Source organism: Muscardinus avellanarius (genome assembly GCF_963383645.1).
Source record: "Muscardinus avellanarius genome assembly, chromosome: 1".
NCBI lineage: Eukaryota > Metazoa > Chordata > Mammalia > Rodentia > Gliridae > Muscardinus > Muscardinus avellanarius.
In genome coordinates, this window is record NC_137786.1 from 109,760,960 (window position 1) to 109,784,899 (window position 23,940).

The 23,940-nt window shown below is 53.8% G+C and overlaps 1 protein-coding gene across 2 annotated transcripts; it reads left to right on the forward strand.

The window, feature by feature from the left end:
• Window positions 1-881: 881 nt before the first annotated feature.
• Window positions 882-12,281, forward strand: TSPAN17 (tetraspanin 17; the record flags this gene model as incomplete). Of its 2 annotated transcripts, XM_080716313.1 has the most annotated exons (9): window positions 882-968; window positions 4,145-4,195; window positions 4,340-4,486; window positions 5,727-5,897; window positions 10,231-10,356; window positions 10,987-11,034; window positions 11,553-11,669; window positions 11,754-11,815; window positions 12,248-12,281. In XM_080716313.1, 9 exons carry the CDS (start codon window positions 882-884, stop codon window positions 12,279-12,281), a joined length of 843 nt encoding a protein of 280 aa, XP_080572439.1. The 2 variants fall into 2 exon arrangements, with proteins under 2 accessions (XP_080572439.1, XP_080572438.1); XM_080716312.1 differs by lacking the exon at window positions 12,248-12,281 and having other exon boundaries at window positions 11,553-11,819.
• Window positions 12,282-23,940: the final 11,659 nt, after the last annotated feature.

A 23,940-nucleotide genomic window follows, 5' to 3' on the forward strand; every position in this document is an offset into this window, starting at 1 on the left:
GCCCGGCGTGGTAGCGCACGTTTGTAATCCCCCCATGAGGATCGCGGCTCGCAGACAGCCTCAGCTACTTATGCCCTCTGCAACTCAGTGAGACCCTGTTTCAAAATAAAGAATTAAAAAATAGGGCTGTGGGTATAGCTCGGAGGTAGAATGTCCCTGGGTTCCATCCCTAAAATCGCAAAAAAAAAAAAAAAGCGTCTTCGTCTACCAAGATCATTGGGATTCGTTGGGCACTCTGTGCCCGGGCTCAGAACTGGCAGCCACAGTGGTGTGGGGCGGAACTGGGGCGTGAGCGGAGGCAGGACGAGGCGGAGCCAGATCCAGAGGCGGGGTCCAAGGAGGCGGGGACGGAGCGGAGGCTGGAGCGGAGCCGGCCTGGGCGGGGCTCTGAGCGGCTGAGCAGGACTGGGCGGGGCATGGGCGGGGCTCCAGGGGGCCGGGGGCGGGGCTCCAGGGGGCCGGGGGCGGGGCAAGGCTCAGAGGCAGGGCTCCAGGGAGACCGAGGCCGGGGCTCTGAGCGGCGGGGCGGGGCCAGGCCCGTGGGCGGGGCTCCAGGGAGGCCGGGGCGGGGCGGGGCTCCGGGGGCGGGGCGGGGCTCCGAGGGCGGGGCGGGGCTCCGAGGGCGGGCGGGGCTCCGAGGGCGGGGCGGGGCGGGGCTCCGGGGCGGGTCCGCGCGGGGCTCCGGGGGCGGATCCGCGTTCCAGGCCCCGCACCCGGGGCGGTCCCTGCGGGGCGGGCGGGGCCCGCGGGCGCTCTGTGTGGCCGCGGCCATGAAGCCGCAGCCACCGGGCTAGGCCCGGGGTGGCTCTAGCCCAGGCCGCCCTTGGAGGGCTGGGCCCGCTCCGCGGCTCCGGTTCTGGGCCGGCGGGCGGACGCTCACCATGCCCGGCAAGCACCAGCACTTCCAGGAACCCGAGGTCGGCTGCTGCGGGAAATACTTTCTATTTGGCTTCAACATTGTCTTCTGGGTGAGCGCGGGGTCGGCCTCGGGCCCTGTGCTGGGGGCAGCGAGCGAATGAAGTCCAGTGCCCTGCCAGGGTAGGCCACTCCCTGGTGCCAGAGCTTGCGACTCGGGACAGTCCCCGACTCCTTCCTTCCACTCCCACGTCTGGTCCCCCGACTACCCAAGGGAGCTCTAGCGGGGCCAGGATTGCTGGGGGGGCGGGACCCAGTTACGGCTGCGGAAAGGGGGGTCTTCCTGTGCACCCCCGAGGCCGGGCGGCCGTGGAGGAGGGGTCCGCTGCAAGACCCCAGGGACGTGCTAGGTGTGGGTCAGCCCCTCTCGCCCAGCCCCCTTTTTGGAGAAGAACCCTATCTCTGTTTTAGCCCGTGGGAAGAGTCCGGTGTTCCCCCTTCTTCCCCCTCCAGCGCCTGGGTCTGGAGCTTTTCGGCGTCTCCCCTCCTCGGCTCCTGCAAAGTAGGCTGGGTCATAGCCCTCTCCCTCCCCCAGCCTGGCACTAGGAGGCCGGCCGGCTGGGAAGGCCCGGAGGAGCCCGGCGGAGCCTCTGCGGCAGGGAGCAGGGATACCCGGGTAAGAGCCCGAGTCAGGGAGCTGAGCCTGGGGAACAGAGTCAGCATTCCACAGCTGCCAACCCAGGCTCCGGGTGGGGCTGTCCCTGCGCAGAAGGGAGCTGCTAGTCCCCCTCCCAGGGTGGAATCTGGGCCCCAGTCCTGCCAAGTCATTTTTCCTTCTTCCCTCCCCCATGTCATCTCCAAGAGCTGCCGCCTCTGCAGTCTCTGCCTCGGAGGCCTTGGGTCAGAACGCCAGGCCTTTTCACCTGTGTTCAGCAGGATTCAGTGGCCCATGCACTCAGCGATGGGGAGTGAGCCTGCGCAGGGAGCTCTGTGGAGGAAGTCTGGAGGTCGGCAGTGAGGCCTTGGACTAGTCACCTCGCTACTGTGGGCCTGGGCCTTCCAGACTATGAGGAGGTGGTTTGAAGTTTGCTCCTCAGGGTCGTTAGGTTAAATGAGTCCCTTCTCACCTTAACATTAGTGTTATTTTGGTACTGGGGATCAAACTCAAGGGCATTCTACTCTTCCGGATTTTTTAAATTTTTTATTCTGAAACAGGGTCTTGCTAAGTAGCTGAGGCTGGCCTTGAACCTATAATCCTCCTGTCTCAGCCTCCTAAGTACTGAGATTATAAGTTTGCACCCACCACTGTACCTAGCATCATCATCATATTATTATTATTATTATTATTATTATTATTATTAATTGTGTGGTTATAGGGATTGGACTCAGGGGTATTCTACATATGAGCTATACCCCAAGTCCTTTTTATTTTTTATTTTGAAACAGGGTCTTGGTAAGTGACTGAAGCTAGCACTGAACTTGTGATCCTCCTGTCTCAGCCTATCAAGTGCTGAGAGGGTACCCTGTAGGCCACCACACCCAGCTTGCCTTGTTTATATTCCAGGTGGGGGAGCTGAAGGGCGAGGCCCAGAGGGGTCACACAGGTGGCCCCTGAGTGGCTGTGGGTGGAGAGGCAGAGCTGTGGGCAGAGGTGACCCCAGCACCAAGGTGGAGCGGGTATGGGGGGGCAGGGCAGGGGAGAGGTGGGCAGAGCTGTTGGGCTTTGTGTTAGGGCAGCACTGGGCAGTAAGGGCCTCCTTGTCTGACCTGGCTTTTGCACTGGGGGCAGATGTGTCTGGCTGTGGGGAGGGTGAGGGGCAGGGCCTGGAGGTGGGGAGACCAGGAGGAGGGGAAGGTGAGGAAGGCTCTGGGGAGAGTCATGAGATTTAACTGACATGGCTGGGCCACTTCAGGCTTGGGGCAAGGTGGGCCAAGGGAGGTGCCTATGAAATAGGCCTGGGATTTATTTTAATTTTTTATTTTTTTAATACCAATCAGCCCCTGGTGTTGCCCTGCTGGGAGCCTTCTCTCGCTGGTGTCTGGCAGTCCTGTGGGTTCTGGCCTCGCCGCCCTTGCCTGGTTCCTAGCATCACCAGACACCTTTCCCAGCCTTTGCCTTTGCTGGGCCCTCTGCCTGGAGTACTGCCCTCCCTCCTGCTCCCTCTTGTCGTTCAGACCTCAGTTAAAGTGCCCCGTTTCCCTGCCCCCTTCTAAAGCCCCACCCGCTTCTTCAATCTGTCAATACCTGACGTTTTTCTCATTTGTTTGCTTTTTACCTCAGCATGGTGTAAGCTTTATGAGGGCTGAAAGCTTATCTGAGCTGTTGGCCAGTCTATTCTCAGCACTTGGGAAACAGAGAGAAAAACAGAGGGAGAGACAGAGGGACAGAGAGACCAGGGTCAAGATAGTTTGCAAAGGCACACCCCAGTGACCTGCCTTCTACTGTGCCTCTCCTACCTACTGTTACCTCTTTCTAGCAATCCATACAAATTATTATTATTGTTATTATTATTATTGTTGTTGTTGTTATTATTGGGTACTAGGTATTGAACCCAAGGGCACTCTACCTCTGAGCTACACCCCCAGCCCTTTTTATTTTTATTTATTTTTGCGGTACTGGGGATGAAACCCAGGGGCATTCTACCCCCGAGCTACATCCACAGCTCTATTTTTTATTCTTTATTTTGAAACAGAGTCTCACTGAGTTGCAAAGGGCCTCACTAAGTAGCTGAGGCTGTCCTCGAACCGCAATCCTCCTATCTCAGCCTCCCAAATGCTGGGATTACAAGCGTGCGCCACTATGCTCAGCTCTTATTTTTTATTTTGAAACAGGGTCTTGCTAAATTGCTGAGGCTAGCCTCGAACCTGAGGTCCTCCTGTCTTAGCCTTCTAAGTACTTGGATTACAGGCATGTGCCTCACACAAAATTTAATCCATCACGTAGATTAACTCACTAATAATGATAGAGCCCTCATGATCCAATCATTTCCCCAAACTACAGCTCTGAACACTGCTGCACTGAGGACCAAACCTTCAATACAGAGCTTTTGGGGGACATTCTAGACCCAAACAATGACATCCAGGAAGGAGCCCCCGAGTCCACCCCAAGGCAATGGGTGCCTTCAGTCCTCAGGAAGATGGGGAAGAAAGACTGAGAAGTGACCTTGAGACATTGGGCCCCTCTCCTCTCCCATGCCTGGCTTCCTGAAGCTCTTGAGGACTGGGGAAGGAAGAGCGAAGGTCCTGGTGCTAATGGCTGTCCCTGAGCTCTTTACTGTGGTTCTTGCAGGTGCTGGGAGCCTTGTTTCTGGCCGTTGGTCTCTGGGCCTGGGGTGAGAAGGTAAGGCGGTGGGGTAGGTGTTAAGTTAGATCCAAAGTCCCACAGACACGCGAGATCCTCCATGCAGGTGCCATAAGTCAGAACCTAACAGTAGGGTGTGGTGGGAAGGTGAGCCCCCACACCTGTCTCTCTCCCCCTGCACAGGGCGTTCTCTCCAACATCTCGGCGCTGACGGATCTGGGAGGCCTGGACCCTGTGTGGCTGTTTGTGGTGGTGGGAGGCATCATGTCTGTACTGGGCTTTGCTGGCTGTATTGGGGCCCTCCGAGAGAACACCTTTCTGCTCAAGTTTGTAAGTGTCCCCGCATTCACTGCAGACCTAGCCTTTCCCCACCCAGGTCCTGCAAAATATTTGTTAGTTAGTAAAAGGCAGCTTTGCTGTTATGTGATCTTCCTCATTAGATTCAAATTATTTCTATTTATTAGAATCCTTTTTTTAAAAAAAATTTTTGCAGTACTGGGGATGGAACCCAGGGGCATTCTACTTCCGAGCTACACCCCCAGACCTATTTTTTATTTTGAAACGGGGTCTCACTAAATTGCAGAAGGCCTCACTAAGTAGTTGATCTGGCTTCGAACTTGCAATCCTCCTGAGACAGACTCCCAAGTACTGGGATTACAAGTATGCACCACCACGCCTGGTTTATTAGGATCCTTTCTGTTGTAAATGACTAAAGCCCATTGGACTAAGCATAAAAGGGTATATATCAGCTCATGTAAAAAGAAACAACAACAAAAAGCCTCAGAGGCGTGTTGGCCACAGGTCCCTTGGCCGGGTCTCTATTTCTCTGCTCCACTCCCTGGGGCAGGCTCCATTCTGTAGGGGTGGATTGGACCGATATTCAGCAAAAGGTGCTGGCTTCACCTGCCCTCCCAGGAGCTCCTACTGGAGGCTGGGCTACTTTTCTCCAGGCTTTTCTCCCAAAGTGTCTTAATTGCATCTTCGTGGCTCTGATTGGCCATCTCTGGACCAATCCCGGTAGGCCAGGAGGAAGTAGTACTCTGATTGGTGGGCTCTTGGCACAGCCCAGTCCTCTATCTGGGAATGGGGAGAGAGCTGGATGTGGCTCCCAATTTAAACCTGGAACTAAATGTATATAGGAGGGTGGTTTCTTTAGAAAGCAGGTATAGAACCGGGTGTGGTGGCGTACCTTGTAATCTCAGCATTCGGGAGGCTGAGACAGGAGGATTGCGGTTCACAGACAGCCTCAGCTACTTAGGCCCTTTGCAACTCAGACCCTGTTTCAAAATCTGGGTGTGTAGGGCTCCATCCCCAGTATTGCAAAAATAAATAAATAAATAAATAAATAAATAAATAAATAAATAAATAATAAAGGTATAATTACCACACAAGGGAGAGATAGGCAGAAAGAGTAGTGCCTGTTACAATCACAAAACAGTATTAAAATAACAGGGTGGGGACAGGGCCCCTGGGCCCCTTGGGTCTAGGTGGAGATAGAGATGGAGCTCTTCCCTGGTGTCCTCAGAACTCTGTGTCTCTAGCCTCTGCCATCTCTGTACCCCCACCTCAGTTCTCCGTGTTCCTGGGCCTCATCTTCTTCTTGGAGCTAGCAACAGGGATCCTGGCCTTCGTCTTCAAGGACTGGATTCGCGACCAGCTCAACCTCTTCATCAACAACAACGTCAAGGCCTACCGGGATGACATTGACCTCCAGAACCTCATTGACTTTGCTCAGGAATACGTGAGTGCAGTGTCCAGCACAGGCCACATGAGCAAGAGGCCTGATGGGCCTATGAGAGAGGGAGCAAGGTCCCTATGTGCGAGGACCAACCCTTGCCCGCCCAGACCAGCAGGCTCTTGAGAATAGACCCAAGAGTGCTCCCAGCCAAGGAGAAGCCAGCTCTGGTGATGCCCGTGGGTGCCCATGTGCCTAGCCTCATAGGCACAGGTTTGGGAAACACTCCAGAGGCTCCCAAATGGCAGCTCTCAGGCCAGGGCTTATGACATACTCAAATTGAAGAATTTTGACATAAAAGTATTGGATTTTCTCTTCTATTAAACCTTAATTCCAGAGTATCATCCCTGGCTACATTGCTGCTGCCCCCTTTACTGGATGAGGGGCACTCTGTCATGATCCCCCAGCACTTTGTGTTTTATTAAACCCATCAGCTCTTTTCTTTCTTTCCTTTTTGCGGGTTTGAGGATGGAACTCAGGGGCATTTGACCTCCGAGCTACACCACCTGCCCCATCTTTTATTCTTTTATTTTGAAACAGGGCCTAAGTTGCAGAGGGCCTCACTAAGTAACTGAGGCTGTCCACGAACCGCTATCCTCCTGAATGCTGGGATTACAAGCATGCGCCACCACGCCCGGCTCCAACCCTCTTTTCTTATTTATATCAGTCATTTCTTTCTTTTTTTTTATTTACAGTACTGGGGATGAAACCCAGGGGCATTCTACCTCCTAGCTACACACCCAGCTCTATTTTTGTCTTTTATTTTTGAAACAGGGTCTCACTAAGTAGCCGAGGCTGTCCGTGAACCGCGATCTTCCTGTCTCAGCCTCTCAAAAGCTGGGATTACAAGTGTGTGCCACCATGCTGACACAGTCATTCATTTCTTAAAGATGGGGACGCATTCTGAGAAGTGGGTTGTGAGGCGATTTCAGCATCGTACAAACATCATGGAATATTACACTAACCTAGACCGTCTAGGTCAAATACACCTGACCTCATGATGCAAACCAGAGACGTGGTAAACACGAGGTGTGAGGCTGATGTCTGAGGCTGGCACAGTGTTACAGTATGCTTAATTTTTAAATTTTTTATTAATGGAGATTGAACCAATTGACAGTCTACCTCTGAGCTACACCCAGCCCATTTTATTGATGATGATAATGATGCTGTGGGTGGGGGTACTGGGGATGGAACCCAGGGGCATTCCACCTCTGAGCTACAACCCCAGTCCTATTTTAATTTTTATTTGAAAACAGTGTCTCACTAAGTTGCTGAGGGCCTAAGTTGCTGAGACTAGTCACAGATCTGTGATTCTCCTGTCTCAGCCTCCTAAGTACTGGGATTAAAAGCTTGTGCCATGCCGGGCGTGGTGGCGCACGCTTGTAATCCCTGCGCGTGGGAGGCAGAGACAGGTGGATCGCGAAGGTTCGAAGCCAGCCGCGCTGGCTTAAGAGACCCTGTTTCCAAATAAAAAGTATAAAATAGGTCTGGGAGTGTAGCCTGGAGGTAGAAGGGCTTCCAGGAACCCCAGTACCACCACCAAAAAAAAAAAAAAAAAAAAAAAAAAAGCTTGTGCCACTATGCCTGGCTTTATTTTAAATAAATAAATAAATAAATAAATAAATAAATAAATAAATAAATAAGGGCTGGTGTAACTCAGAGGTAGAAAGCATGAAATAGATGCTCAAATATGTTAGTTGATAAAGTAATTAAATAACTTATGTAATTAAAAATTTTTTTAGTTTGAAACAGTCTTGATAAATTGCCAGTGGTTTTGCTAAGGTCCTGAGGCTGGCCTCAAACCTGTGATCCTCTTGTCTCTGGCTCCCAAGTACTAAGTTTAAGGGTGTGTGTGTGTGTGTGTGTGTGTGTGTGTGTGTGTATGTGTGTGTGTACTGGAGATTGAACTCGGTGGCATTTTACCTCCAATCTATACCTCCAGCCCTATTTTATTTTTTATGTTGAAACAGGGTCTCACTAAGTTGCTAAGAGCTTTGCTAACTTGCTAAGTTGGCCTTAAACTTGTGATCCTCCTGTCTCAGCCTCCCAAGGACTAGGATTACAGGCATGTAACACCGAGCCCAGATTTTTTTTTTTTTTTTTTTTTTTTTTGGTATGGGGTCTCACTATATTGCACAAGGTGGCCTCAACTCCTGGAATCAAGCCATCTTCCCACCTCAGCTTCCCAAGTAGCTGGGGCTTTAGGTGTATGCTACCACAGGCTGCTTTAAACTTTGTAAGTAGATGGAGTCTAAAATACTGATAAGAAGTGTGGTGTGGCTGGGCCGGGTGTGGTGGCGCACGCTTGCAATCCCCGCTTTTGGGAGGCGGAGACAGGAGGATCGCGCAGGTTCGAAGCCAGCCGCGCTGGCGTAAGAGACCCTGTTTCAAAAATATAAAAATAGGTCTGGGAGTGTAGCCTGGAGGTAGAAGGGTTTCCAGGAACCCCAGTACCAAAAAAAAAAAAAAAAAAAAAAAAAAAGTGTGGTATGGTAAACACATGGGCCAGTTGTAGTCATCTACTGCATTATCAAGTGTTAGTGCTGCCCATAGCTGTGCGTGCTGCTTTGCACACGCCTGACAGTGGTAGGTTTGGTTACACAGATATCCCCGCAAACCCATGAGGAGCATGTTATGCTGAGACATTACACCAGCTGTGACATTGCTAGGCGGCGGGAATTTTCCAGCTCCATAATGATCTCTGGGGCCACTGCTGTTGACTGAAACATCATCTCTTTCTTTGGCTTCTGAGTGTAGCTCAAGCGCTGTGCAGCTCTGTCCCCATGTTTGCAAGCCTACACCCTGAAGGAAGCTGCCAGAAAACCCCCTGCAACCCTAGATGCCTCACACCTGCACGTTCCTGTCCATTCACACTCCCTCACAGGCACACTCGTCACACCCATGAGCCCAGGCACATGTGCTGGGCCCCGTCCACCACCACGTTCTGAGACCCAGAGGAACCAGCTCTGGCCCTCCTCCAGGAGCTTGGCCTAGGGATTACAGATGTGTGGCCAGGGGTTACAGTGTGATGCAATCATTCATTCATTGCAGAAGTGTGGTGGGTCCCCGTGTACCCAGGACTAGGCCCAGGGCTAGGTGTGAGGGGTTCAGTGGTGAAAAAAGGAAGAACTTGGCCTCCTGGGGATGGTAGTCAGGGGAGATAAACGAGAAGCAAAATTAGTGTGTGTGTGTGTGTGTGTGTGTGTGTGTGTGTGTGTGTGTGCGCGTGCGTGCGTGTGTGTGCGTGCGCGCGCGCGCGCGTGTGTGTGTGTGTGTGTGTGTACCCTTGTAAGTGGTTGTAGGGGCTGAAGTAGAAGGGCAGAGGGAAGGCCCTGAGGGTGGCCTTGAAGCCTGGGGTGGGGGCGGAGGGCACCCCCGGCCTGCCGCAGCACCGAGTGGCGGAGGGCAGGTGCAGCCGCTGTGCTCAGGCTGTGTGACCCTGCCTGGCTCGCGGCTCTGCCCAGGGGCCCTGCTTGTGTCCAGCTTCCTGGCAGCAGTCAGGCCCGGGTTCCGGCTAGAGCGGCTAGAGCGCAGGCTCTGGGTTCCCTGCAGGCCTCTCACTGGCCCTTCCCTCTCAGGGAGGCAGCGCAGGATGTTCTGGGAGAGGCGAGCCCAGCAGGTGGCCACGGTGTGGAATGGTATGGCTGTAGGGGTGCAGGGAGGGAGGCCAGGAAGGATTCCTCTCCTGACCCTGGCCCAAAGGAGAGAAAATCTTTGTAAAATCTCTGGGGCAAGCTGGGCATGGTGGCACATGCCTGTAATCCCATTACTCGGGAGGCTGACAGGGGAGGATCATAGGTTTGAAGCCAGCCTCAGCAACTTACCAAGACCCTGTTTCAAAATAAATACAAAGGCCTGGGGGTGTAGCTGGGAGGTAGAATAGCCCTGGGTTGAATCCCCAGTACCAAAACAAAGAACAAAACAAAACAAAAAACCCCAAAAAACTCTGGGGCCAGTGTGGAGAAAGCGTAAATAGATGTGGGATTTAATGGCGCCTCTGTCCCCACGGGGACTGGCCTAACTCCTGCCTCTTTCCTTGGGCCAGTGTGTCCTCGCCCTCCGCCCTTTTCCAGCCTGTCCTGGTTTAGGGCCAAGCTGAGGACTCCCTTTTCTGCCCCTCAAGGCTTCAGCCAACTTGGAGCACTAGCCACAGCTCGCTCTGTGGTCCATTGGGCCCACGCCTGCTTGTCTGCTGTGGGGGAGGGGAGGTGACAACGAGCCGGCCGTTCCTAGCCCGCCTGCCAGGCAGCCCTGTCTCCCTGAAGCCTGGGCTTGTCCCCCAAACCGGGTGAGGCTTCCCGCCCTGGGCCTGGCTCACCTGGGCTCTCCCCTCCCCCAGTGGTCCTGCTGTGGAGCCCGAGGGCCCAACGATTGGAACCTCAATATCTACTTCAACTGCACTGACTTGAACCCAAGCAGGGAACGCTGTGGGGTGCCCTTCTCCTGCTGTGTCAAGGACCCAGCGGTGAGTGGTGAGAAGGGATGGGGGCGTTGCGGGGAAGCCCACCCCCGGGGGCCGGATATGGGGGAGCCGTTTCAGGGAGGGTCGTGTCTGGGTGTATGAGGCCTGGCCGCAAGGCCTGCTGCGTCGAGCGCTAGGGCGTGAGGCGGGGCTGGTCTGGGCCCTGCACCTGTGCTCGCTAAGCACTGGCTTGCAGGTGGCAGGGCTGGCCGCACGGTCATGGGCGTGTGTGGCGGCAGTCTCCCTGGCCCAGGCAGCCCCCACCCAGGCACCATGCCACTGTGGCAGGGTGTGGGAGGTTACGACCCCTGCGTGGCTTTGTTCAGGGCAGAGTATCTCACAGTGATATCCTTCAGTGACAGTTCATCTGGGGCCCCAAGGCCCAGGTGCGTCTCCAAGTTTGTAAGCCTGAGGAGGCAGGATTCCTAATTCCTAGACAGGAGGCAGGGCCAGGCTGGCACGGCAGCCACACACCCTGGTGTCGGGGAGGAAGGTGCAGGGCCTGCTTCAGAGCAGGGACATGGCAGAACCCGGTCCATTGGCTTCCCTGAGAAGGAAGGTGTGGTAGTGCCCAGGCACGGTGGGCTTCGTGGAACACCCCTTACAAGTTGCTAATGGCCTGTTTCCCCTCAGGAAGATGTCCTTAATACCCAGTGTGGCTATGATGTCCGGCTCAAGCTGGTGAGAGGGGTGGGGACAGGGCCGGGGCAGTGGGGGACAGTGGGTGGGAGGGGCTCCCATAACTCCTTTGGAAGGCCTCAGGGATTTTGTGGGTGACAGGAGCCCCCTGGTACTAAGACTGAGTACTAAGGAGTGGCCCATGGCATACTCAGTGTGGGGCTCTCGTCCCACCTCCTCATTACCTGCTATGTGGTTAGCATTGTGTCAGACCTGAGAGATTTACTGCTAAGAAGACAGTCTCTGCTCTCCAGTAGGGAAAGAAAGACGATAAGCTCATACTTAAATATGGACAGTCATGTACAATGTCAGCTGAGAATTTAAAGCCATCCACACAAGACCCCCCTGAGAAAGAGCCAGCTCTGCAAAGGCACTGGGGCAGAGTTCCGTGGAGCTTGTGCTGCAGGCAGAGAGCCCTGGGGCTGGGATGACCTTCCAGGGGAAAGGTGAGGCGGGAGAGCGGGTCTGGGATGAGGTCCACCGTGGCAGGTGGGCAGATCCTGGTTCCTGTGTGCCTTTAGGAGCTGGAGCAGCAGGGCTTCATCTACACCAAAGGCTGCGTGGGCCAGTTTGAAAAGTGGCTGCAGGACAACCTGATTGTCGTGGCTGGCGTCTTCGTGGGCATCGCACTCCTGCAGGTACTGCCGTGGCCCCAGGTGCCCTTCCCCTTGCCCGAGGCCTGTCCCCTCCACCTGCCCCCTCACCTGCCCTCTATCTTACAGATCTTCGGTATCTGTCTGGCCCAGAACCTTGTGAGTGACATCAAGGCAGTGAAGGCCGACTGGTGAGGCTGCCAGGTGCTGGTACCACCAGCCTCTGGTGGGCTCCCAGGACCCTCCCACTGCGCTCCTGACGGGCAGCTGCAGGAGGGCTCTGTGTGGGCCTGAGCTCTGGAGGGTTCACGAGTGTCAGTGTCTGTGGAGAGGGCACGCGTGGACAAGCGTGCATCCATGCACACGCTCAGGGGAGCCTGGCGGGCTCTCCAGGGGCCTGGTGAGGGTGCAGCTAAGAGGGTACAGGCCAGGTGGGGTGCCAGGCTCTGCTGTGGCGTCTGCCTGCACCCCGGCCAACACCGGCATGCAGCTCTGCGCGGCCGGGCTGCTGCCTCGTGCAACTCCGAGCTCTCTCCGCGTTTGAACCAGCCAGGAGCCCACCTCAGCCTCAGTGCCCCAGACTCTGAAACGGGTCCAAGAACTTTCCCTCTCACTTGCCTCAGGATCAAACGTGATGATGGCTACAAACTACTCTGAACCTTGAGAACCACTGCTCATGCCGCCACCTCAGAGGTCCTGCTGGCTGGGGCCTCACATGGCTCTGGCGAGGCCCGGGCCTGGACCCAACCGCCCAGCCAGGTCTCTGGCTCAGGTGGTTTATGCATTTGATACAACCTTTCAGAATTGATGTATTTCGCATAAAGGTCCAGATCCCTTGCTTCTCTGGAAGAATGACCATCGGGCTACACCGGCTCCGTGGGGCAGTGCCGCCCGGACACGTGCTGCGTGGTCGCTGAGGCCCCGCCCAGCCTCTTTCACCTAAGTGCCCTGCCTAACCCTAGAGGCTGGGGGTTGGTTTCCCCACCTCTGGATCCCTGCAAATTCCCTGAAAATTCTGCAAAGCAGCTGTGGCCAGCGCTCAAGGAAAGCACAGGGACATGGAGAATGGGGAGGCAAGACTTCACCCCCAAGAGCGTCCACCTTGGGAGGGCCCAGCCCTGGTGGGACTGAGGTGGGTGCCAGGATTCCCAGCGAGTGTCTGTGTGGTGGGATGGGGATCAAGAAGACTTTGCAAAATGAGTAATTGGAAGCCCTCGGCGTCAAAAGGAAGCCTATGGGCTTGAAAGGAACCCCTTTTGGGGTCCATTTGGTTGGTTCCTAGGCAAGTTCAACATCTTCCTGGCAGCCTGCATAGCGGCCTCATGGCCACAGGAGGGCGTGCCAGCACCGCATTTCCTGGTCTGTCTCCTCCCCATCGCACTCCAGTGGAGCCTGGTGCCTGCTACTTGCTTACCAGTGCTGCTCAGCTCCCTGCATTTTTCTAAGGAGGCCAAATATTGCAGACTTGGGAAGTCTGCCTCTTAGCAGCTACGTGAAGGGGTGTGTAGTGGCCCTGCCCCAGCCCTCCCTGGGCCATGGATGAAGAGTGGGTTGCAGGTTCAGGGGTACAGTTTCAGATCGCCCTGGGCCTGGGGACTCATATGAGTGAGGATGGTTTCTGGTGGGTCCTACAAATGAGTGAAGCTGTTTTTAGAGTCGTGAAGCCTGCTTCAGCTTGACTTGACCACCGTCACTGGAGACCAGGCCAACGTCGTTTTATGACAGAAGAAACATTTGCACAATCGGTGGATAATGGTTGCTAATGGCAACTCTCCTAGCAGGACAATAGGGTGTGGAGGGGGCTGTGGCAAAACAGGCCCCCATGGGGAGGTGGCAGCTGCCAGTCAGCTGTAGTCAGTCACTCTCCGTGGGAATACAGGCCTGACATAAGAAACCCAGAGAAGCCAGAAACCAGATTTTGATGTGAGATAATACGGATTTTTAAATTGTTGGAAACTAGTCCAAAATAAATCTACAAGCCAAACAAAAAGTGCAGGGTCTGCCTTGGTCCCTGCACCACCGCGGATCCCTCTGGGACATTCCCCACGGGGGCTGTGGCTGCTTGGCCGTTCAGGGATGCTGGGAGCGGCTGCCACGTGGCCAAGGTCCACGGCGTGCACCCAACACCACTGTTTCCTGTGCAGGCTGGGTGGGGTCCTGAGGGTCCCAGTGGCACCCACTGTGGGTGGTTTGTTGACGCTGTAATAAATGCGGCTCAAAATACTGTGCATTTGTCTTCTCTCATACTGGAGATGGAGCCCAGGGGCTTTCTCTACTCAGTGAGCTCTACCCCTGCCCTTTCTTAAGTTTTTTGTTTTTGTTTTTGTTTTTTTTTTTGGTGGTACTGGGGTTCCTGGAAGCCCTTCTGCCTCCGGGCTACACTCCCAGACCTATTTTTGCATTTTTATTTGGAAACAGGGTCTCCTAAGCCAGCGTGCGGGGCTAGCTTCGAACCTGCGCAATCCTCCTGTCTCTGCCTCCCAAGCGCGGGGATTACAAGCGTGCGCCACCACGCCCGGCTTAAGTTTTTGTTTTGAAACAGTCTCACCAGGTTGCTGAGTGTCACTAAGTTGCCAAGGCCATCCGCACACCCTCCTGTCTCAGCCTCCCAAGTGCTGGGCTCACAAGTGCGCATCACTGCACCCAGCGACGTCTCGCGTTTTCTCTTCCAGATGCCCTTGCTTTTTTTTTCTCCCTCGACTTCACAGCACCCTTGTGAGGAAGCTTCCTGATGAGGAAGCTGGGAGGATGCCCAGCGTACTCAAAGTGTCGGTAAGGGCTGTAATGTAATCTTCACCCCCAAATGTGAGTCTAGACGCTGGAGACTTAGGAGAGAGAAGAGCAGGGTCCTCCCCTGCGCCGCGTTCTAGTGGGAGAGACAAGCAAGCAGGTATGTTTTCTAGTAAAATACGTGCTAAGAGGAAGAGTGGCTGCTGGGGGCTTGGGAGAAGGCTTGGGAGGGGCGCTGCCTGGAGGCTTTACGGGAGCAGTGTTTAGGTTTGGGTGCCAGCTTCCGCAGTCCCTGAAGCCACAGTGGGCGTGCTGTGAGCCCGGTGTTGGTGAGGGACAGGGCCTGGATACAGGCAAGGGACGGAACCCGGGTGTGTGGAGGGATTGATGAGATGGGGTGGGAATGGTGGGCAGGAGTGGCGACCCCACGTGCCCACAGCTCCCCAAAGCTCGCTTCTGCCGAAGGATGTTCATTCCTCCATCCACCCACTCATCTGTCCATCCACCCACCGCTCTATCTGCATTTGTCCACTTACCTGTCCATTTACCTATCCATTCATCCATCCCATCCATCCACGTGCCTGTCCATGTATGTGTACAGCCACTCAGTGCCCACCTACCCACCTGTTCACCTGTATCCATCCATCCATCCATGCACCCCTCCCTCCCTCCTTCCACTCATCTTCTCACAGTTTGTTGGCAGAGGCAGGCAGGGAGCCGTTGCTAGTGGGGGGTGAGTGTGCGTCCACAGGCGTGTGAGGATCACAGCTGGGTTTGGTTTGGAGTTAGAGGCAAATATCCTGACCCCATGATAGGACACAGCTCTCCACGCTGAGTCCCTTACCTGCAGAAACAGCCCCTCCATATAGGCAGAAACCACAAGGACACATGTGCGGCTGCCCCCACCCATCTCTGGAACCCTGGCCACCGTCCCACCCCATCAGGAGGGAGCGCACACTGTAGTGACTGAGGTGCAGGCAGTGTCTGCTGTGGGAGACCCGAGGAGCCCTGGACCTGCCTTGTGGAACCCAGGGAGAGCAGCTTCCCCGTCAGCTTGGTGATACCAGGCTACCCAGAGAGAGCAGGAGTGAGGAACTGGAAGGGAATGAGAGCCCCAGCCCTGGAGCGCCTGGTTCTCTGGGGAAGGTGGCTAGCTGGGCTGCGGCAGCCATGACAAGTGACCACCAGAGGGCACCAGGGTGCAACCCGCACAGCGTGGCAGCACCAGCAAGGTGGGTCCAGAGCAGCCACAGGTGCAGGGATTGTTGTGGGGGTGAGCCGAAGGCCAAGCACACCTGTACCACTTTCCAGAGCCCTGTTTCAAAATGAATAATAATAAATAGGGCTGGGGCGGTAGAATGCCCCCGGTTCAATCTCCAGTCCTGCAAAAATGGGGGGGGGGGCTTGGATGTAGCTTGGAAGTAGAATGCCTCTGGGTTCAACCCCCACTACCACAAAATAAACAAAACTAATTAAAAGAGAATAGGGCTGGGTGTAGCTCAGAGGTATGCCCAATACATCACAAACAGAAAATTTTAGCTCTCAAACTGCATTAGGACATGCCATGTGGGGGGACTTTGCTCGTAGGCTGGAGTTCGCTGACCCTTGGTTGGTGAAGGAAGGAAACGGACAAAGCACAGCCCGCATCGTAATGCGGACGGAAGCACGGGAACCGGCAGGTGCATGCGAAGGGCGGGTCTGGCAGGTTTGGGTTTTAAATGGAGTGGTCAGAATGGGCCTCGCTGAGAAAGCAGGAGCCAAGACCTTTTAAGATAGCTTTGATACCACAGGTGAAATAGGAAACTATCCCAGTTTAAAAAATGGCTCCCCTTTTGCCCACTACTAACTTCCCCCGATGCAGGCTACCCAGTTGACCTTCAGTTTATGTGGGGGTCTATTCCATGACCCCTTCACCTGCTAAAGCCTGTAGATTCTTTTTTTTTTTTTTTTTCCCCCGGCACTGGGGATGGAACCCAGGGGCATTCTCTCTCTGAGCTACACTCCCAGCCTTATTTTTTTAGTCTTTGTTTTCTTTTTTTTCCTGTTTTTATTTATTTATTTATTTATTTTTTTAAGTACTGGGGATGGAACTCAGAGGTATTCTACCTCCGAGCTATACCCCCAGCCCTATTTTTTATTCTTTATTTTTAAACAGGGTCTCACTAAGTTGCTGAGAGCCTCACTAAGTAGCTGAGGCTGGCTTCGAACCTGCACAATCCTCCTGTCTCAGCCTCCCAAGTGCTGGGATTACAAGTGTGCGCCACCACGCCTGGCGTCTGTGGATTTTTTAAAATATAAAATGGCATAGTATTTGCATATAATAAACACACATTATTCCATATACTTATTTATTTGTTTACTTATTTATTGTTTGTTTGTGTGTGCTACTGGGGATTGAACCCAGGGACATTCTACCTCTGAGATATAACCCCAAATCCCATAAGCCAGCAGTGGTGGCACACACCTGTAAATCCCAGCTACTCAGGAAGCTTAAGCGGGACAATCGCAAGTCTGAGGCAAGCCTGGGTAACTAAGTGAGACCTTGTCCCAAATGAAAAATAAAAAGGGCTGAGATGCAGATCAGTAGTAGAACACCCCTGGATTTGATCCCCATTACTGCAAGAAGAAGAAGAAGGAGAAGGAGAAGGAGGAAGGAAGAAGAAAGGGGAAGAGGAGGAGGAGGAGGAGGGGAGGAGGAGGAGAAGGAGGAGAAGGAGGAGGAGGAGGAGGAGGAGGAGGAGGAGGAGGAGGAGGAGGAGGAGGAGGAGGAGAAACAGTTGACCTCATAGAAGCTGAGAGTAGGGCCACACTTGGTGGTACACACCTATAATGTCAGTACTTCTGGCTGAGCCAGGAGGGTCGCAGGTTTGAAGATAGCCTCAGAAACTTAGGCTCTCATCAACTTAGTGAGACCCTGTTTCCAAATAAACAATAAAACAGGGCTGGGGGTGTAGCCCAGTCCTCAGGTAGAATGCCCCCGAGTTCCACCCCCAGTACCACACACACACAAATGTTGAGAGCAGAGTGATGGTTCCAGAGGCAGAAAGGACAGGGTGGGGAGGGGTGGGGAAGACTAAGCTATAGGTACAATTCTGGTGTGCTGTTGTACATACGGGTGACTAAGGATGACAATAATGTACTGTAGATTTTTTTTGTGTGTGTGGTACTGGGGGTGGAGCCCAGGGGCTTTTCTACCTCCAGGCTATTTTATACTTTATTTTGAAACAGGGTCTCACTAAGTTTCTGAAGCTGGCCTCAAACCTGCAATCTCCCATGTTTCAACCTCTCAAGTACTGAGATTACAGATGTGTACCCACATGGCTGGTAACACCCAGCCATTTCTTTTTTTCTTTTTTTTTTTTTTTGGTGGTACTGGGGGTGGAACTCAGGGGCTTTCCTATCTCCAGGCTATACTCCCAGACCCATTTTATACTTTATTTGGAAACAGGGTCGCACTAAGTTGCTGAGAGCCTCACTAAGTAGCTGAGGCTGGCTTCGAACCTGTGTGATCCTCCTGTCTCAGCCTCCTAAGTGCAGGAATTACAAGTATGTGCCACCACGCCTGGCTTGGGATGAGCTTTTAAAAATATTTTTTTTTGCGGTACTGAGGTTGGAACACAGGGGCATTCTACCTCTGAGCTACACTCCCAGCCCAATATTTTATTCTTTATTTTGAAACAGGGTCTCACTAAGTTGTGGAGGGCCTCACTAAGTATCTGAGGCTGTCTGCGAACCGTGATCCTCCAGTCTTAGCCTCCCAAATGCTAGGATTATAAGCATGCACCACCACATCTGGCTTTTTTATTCTTTATTTTGAAACAGAGTCTCACTGAGTTGCAAAGGGCCTCACTAAGTAACTGAGGCTGTCTACAAACCATGATCCTCCTGTGTCAGCCTCCCAAGTGCTGAGATTACAAGCGTGTGCCACCATACCCAGCATGGGATCAACTTTTATATTCATTTATTTATTTAGTGGTACTAGGAATTGAACTCAGAGGTGTTCTACCTCCAAGCTATACCCCGGCCCTATTTTTTTTTATTTTAATTTGGAAACAGGATCTTGCAAGGTTGCCAAGAATCTCACTATGTTTCTAAGGCTGGTCTCGAACCTGTTGTCCTCCTGTTTCAGCCTCTCAAGTACTGGCATTACAGGCATGTGTCTCCATGCCTGGCTTTGAGACCAACTTTTAAGTTTATTTACTGATTTATTTTGGTGCTGGGGACCAAACCCAAAGCCTCAGGCACGCTAGGCAGGTGCTCTATCGCCGAGCTGCATCCCAGCCCTGAGACCAGCGCCAGACTCTACTTAGGGGCAGGATTGGCCGCTCAGTCCTTGTCTCTGTGCCCACCCTACTTCACTTAACGCCACAATCTACGATTCCATCCATGTTGCTACAAATGACGGGATTTCATTCTTTTCTATGGCTGTTCCCCCATACTTTAAATCATCTCTAGAAGCCGGGTGTGGTGGCACACGCTTGTAATCCCCGTGCTTGGGAGGCTGAGAAAGGAGGATCGCACAGGTTCGAAGCCAGCCTCAGCTACTTAGTGAGGCTCTCAGCAACTCAGTGAGACCCTGTTTCCAAATAAAATATGAAATAGGTCTGGGAGTATAGCCCGGAGGTAGAAAGCCTCTGGGTTCCACCCCCAATACCACCAAAAATAAATAAATAAATAAATCATCTCTAGATTACTTATGACACCAAACACAATGCAATGCTGTGTGAATAGTTTGTACAAGTTCAGTATGGACACAGCCATCAGAGATGTAACTGCCCATCAGAGACAATGTAACTTCCTTAAAAACACTTTTTCTTTGTTGTTTTCTCCCGCCCTCCTCCCCTCCTCCTTTATCCTCCTCCTTCTCCTCTTCCTCTTCCTTTTTTTTTTTCTCTATCTTTTTTTCCTCTTTCCTTTTGAGACAGGGCCTCACTAGCCCTGGCCTTGAGCCTGCCATCTTCCTGCCTCAGCCTCCAGAGTAGCTGAGATTTCAGGTGTGGGCCACCGTGCCCAGCTTTTGGGGAACATTTTTTCTGTCTGTGGTTGGCTGAGTCTTCAGACGTAGGACTGAGGATACGGACCTGCACTTCCTCCTTCCGGCCCTTTGGACCTTTAACCTTTTGCAGTCATATTCTGTACCGCATAGAGGCTCAGTCGCTCCTGTGTGTTCCAGGCAGCAGGGTGGCACCTCATCTCTCTGCAGCTTGCTCTCCGCCTCCAGACCTAGCTGCTCACACACATGAAGCTGCTGGATGGGCCATGGGGGTCACAGGAGAGATAAACCATGTTTCGCCCTCTGCCGGCTTTGGGGCCCTTTCCGCACCAAGATCCTACTGAGAGACACAGGAAGGCGAAGCTCTCTCCCCTGGCGTCCTGCTGTGTCACTGGGTAGGAGGATAAAGGACACGGGAGGCCTGGCCCAAGTCAGTGGGTGGCGAGGGGGCTCCAGGAGTCTTTGCTCGGGCCTGGGGGGGTCTCATTTCTGCTTCTCAGCTGTGGATGGGCAGCATTGCCTCAGGTCTGAGAACCCAGAACTCAGCTCACCGGACATGCGCAAGCAATGCAGTTGGCGCTGAGCTGTTGCCACGGTAATGTCTCGCTGGTGCTGCGCCCTCTCGCGGTTCTGTGCAGGGATGGGACACGGCGCCCTGTGTAGAATGTGTCCTCTGCTGTGGCCCACGCCTGGCCCTCGACTGGAGGCTGCCTCAGGGACCTGAGGTCTGGAAGCACCTGCCCACCTGCTTCCAGGGACGGTCCTTCCTGGGAATAATCTCTGGAGGTCAGCTTCCCACCCAACAGAGCTCCTTTCCTCAAGGACAGGCCTTCCCAGGCTGCTCCAGCGTGCCCATCCGGACCCATGGGAAGCCCCCTCAGATCATCCCTGGAGAGGGTGGCTCCTGCAGAATTCCACATCTAATCCCACCAGGCTCACCCATCTGCCAATATTTGCCAAGAACCTCTGCACACCAGGTCAAGCCAGGTACCCAGCATTCTGTAGTGGCTCCAGCACAGCCCCTGACCTCAAGGGGCTTGCGGTCTGGTGTGAGACAAAGAGATGCATCCCCAGTCTTTAACAGCAATTTATTTGTTTAAATTGATGGTATGCAGGCAGGTGGTTGAAAACTGCAGATGTGTGGCGACACACATCTATGGGTGTGTACTTGGGAGGCCGAGACAGGAGAAAATCACAGGGTGGAGGCCAGCCTTGACAATTTAGTGAGACCCCGTTTCAAAATAAAAAAGGCCTGGAACTGTAGCTCAGAGGTAGAATACCCCTAGAGCCAATCCCCAATAACAACAAAACAAAACAGAAAGAAACAGAAACAAAGCAAGCCAGAATCAAAGCCACGGTCTTTGTGCTTTTCACTGCCCAGCATTTCTAGGAGATAATTACAAATTAGTGTGTATAGATCCACCCAATTTTTTCAACAACAGCAAGCCAATAATGATAGCAAGGACTTTACACTTACTCTGAGCTGGACACTCCTTGGGGCATTTTATTTACATTAACGGATCTACTCGTTAACAGCTGGAGGAGACCAGCGCTGCCCGTCCCACTCAGCAGACGAGGAGCCCTTGGCAGGGACACGGCCGAGTGCTCGTTGAGCCTCTCCAGATGGACCTGCGGGACTTTTCTTGACTGTGGTCCTTCTTGTTCTTGTATCTTTGAACACTGTGTCTCTGTAGGATGAACACTTGGAAGTAAATTGTCGGGTTAAAGGCCAGGTGCACTTTTGATTTAAGGAGCGATTGCCAGATTCCCTCCAAAGAGGCCATGCCCGTTTACAGCCTCACAGTGAGGTGGGACGGCTTCCCCCCCTGCGGCTGCCATCGTTGCTGTTACCCACACTACCCTCTATGCCGATCTAGTAAAAGACAACAGTCTCTGCCGGGCGTGGTGGCGCACGCTTGTAATCCACGCGCTTGGGAGGCTGAGACAGGAGGATCGCACAGGTTTGAAGCCAGCCTCCGCCGGCTTAAGAGACCCCATTTCCAAATAAAAAATATATAAAAAAAATAGGTCTGGGAGTGTAGCCCGGAGGTAGAGGGCCCCTGGGTTACGTCCCTCGTACCGCCAAAAAAAAAAAAAAAAAAGGGAAAAAAAAAAAGGAGAGAACAGTCTCTCCTTGTGGTTTTCCTTCCCATGGGTTATTTATTTATTTATTTATTTATTTATTATTTTTGGTCCTGGGGATTGAACTCAGGGACATCCTACCTCTGAGCTCCACTCCCAGCCCTATTTTATTTTTCATTTGGAAACAGAGTCTTTCTACATTGCGGAGGCTGGCTTAGAACCTGCAATCCTTCTATCTTAGTCTCCCAAGTACTGGGATTACCGGTGTTTGGCCCCACTCCCGGTGTTTGAGCGGCCCTTATCATGAGAAAGTCAAGAGTCTTTTCATACTGAGCAGTGCAATCTAGTGTAAGTGGAATTGCACAAAGCAGGGTCCAAGGGGCCAGGGAGAGCCCAAAGACTACAGGTTTTGTTTTGTTTTGTTTTTCTGATACTGGGATTGAGCCCAGGGGCAGTCTACCTCTGAGTTACACCCCAACCCAATTTTTATTTTTTTAGCATGAAACAGGATCTCAATAAGTTGTTGAGGGTCTAGCCAAGTTGCCGAGGCAGGCCTCAAGCCTGTAATTTTCTTGTCTCAGCCTCCCAAGTACTGGGATTACAGGCATGTGCCCCCACACTAGGGTGCAGTGGACTTTGTGTGTGGGGCGAGGAGGGAGGTTTAGGAGTTCTGCAAGTTCTTTGGGGAGGGTGCTGTTGGCAGAGGGGATGGCCTGGGCAGACTCAGGTGGCGGATGGCAACACTCAGGCAGGCTGCTCCTTCCAGCACCGTCACATGCCTCTGAGTCCCGGATGCTCACAGGGCTCTTCCTTCCGTGCTCCTCTAAAACAGCTGGAGCTAATCCTCAGTTCCAGGGGAGAGGGGTCCCCTGCCCCCAGGAGCATCTTCTAGAGGGAGCCTGCAGCGAGCGAGCCCCTGAGGCCCCTCCCTGCCCTTCCTTCCCGCCCTCCAGCGGCCCAGCAAGCGTACATCCTCATTAGAACGGTTCAGTGGCCAGCAGTGGTAATTGATCTCCCCCTGGCCTGGGGTGGACAGCAGCTAATGTGGATGAATGGGTGGGAGGTGCAGCCGATGAGCCCTGGGAGGCCGCACAGTGGAGGGGCTGGCTGCAGAGGGGCAGGGGAGACAGCCCTACCCCAGCCCAGGGCAGGTAGGGGACAAGTGAGCAGAGTGGTCAGTCGTGGATGGGAGCAGGCCCCGGACCGGGTGGGAGCAGGCCCTGGACATGGGCCAGTCTTGGAGATGGGACCCAGGACAGCATCTGGGAGGCGGTAAGCGCTGGGGCCCCAAGGTGGAGCAGGCAGTGTCCCCAGTGAGTTATGTGTGGGGAGCAAGGGTGACGCTCTGCGGCTGGATAGGCGGCCCCGGGGCAGAGCAGCAAGCAGCCTTCCTCAATCAACCAGTCTTCACTAATGTGCTCTGTGTGCCAGGCACTGGGTAGATACGAGGCAGCCGAGACAGTTCTTCTGGGGTGGGGAGATCGATCGTGATGAACGCTCAGGAGAAAACAACAGGATTGTGTGAAGAGGAGGTGACTGAATGGAGGTGCTGTTTCAGGGGGGTGTGGAGCTGGGCGCTGCGGCGCATGCCTCTCATGCCAGGACTTGGGAAGCGAAGCAGGAGGATCACGGGTTCAAGGCCAAGTAAGACTCTGTTTCATCAAAATAAATAGATAAATAAATAAATAAATAAATAACGCCCAGCATGGTGGCGCACACCTGCATCCCAGTACTTGGGAGTTGAGACTGGAGGATCTGGGCCCGCAGCCAGCCTCAGCTACTTAGTGAGGCTCTCCGCAACTTAGTGAGACCCTGTTTCAAAATAAAGAATGAAAAATAGGGCTAGGGGTGTAGCTTAAAGGTAGAATGCCCCTGGGTTTAATCCCCAGCACCCCAAAAATGAAAATAAAAAACAAGAGGGCTGGGGGCGTAGCTCACGGGTGGAATGCTCTTGGGTTCAATCCCCAGTACAAAAAAGGGGGAGGGGAGGCATCTCTGAGGAGCCCACCTGTGTCCTGGGACCTGCGTGGAGAGAGAGGGAAGCATTCCAGGCGGAGGGCATGGGCAGTGCCAGGTGCGGAGGTGGGGTGGGCTCAGGGCATTTGAGGATAAAGGGGCCACTGTGGCTGGAGCCAGGAGTGCGAGGAAGCATGGTGAGTTGGTGATAATTAAGCAAGGAGAGTCCAGCTAAAGGCCCAGCTGCCGGCCTGAGGGTCACGGTCACAGGACCCTTTTCCTGAGGGGCGTGGCCAATCACCAAAAAGCCTGAGGGCTTGTGGGTCAGGCTGGGCCTGAGGAGACAGGGCGGCCAGGGCTGGGAAGATGGCCGTCACTGCCTGTCACTGTGCCTGCCGAGGCAGAGAGGAGGCCTGGGCAGCCTTGGCAGACCTAGAAGAGACGAAGGGGCCTTCTGGGGAAGGCACGCAGTCCCATGGTGTGCGGCCCGCCTTGTCTCTCCCTGGCTGACGGGTGGGACCCGCGCAGGCCGTGCTCCCAGCAACCAGGCGGCCA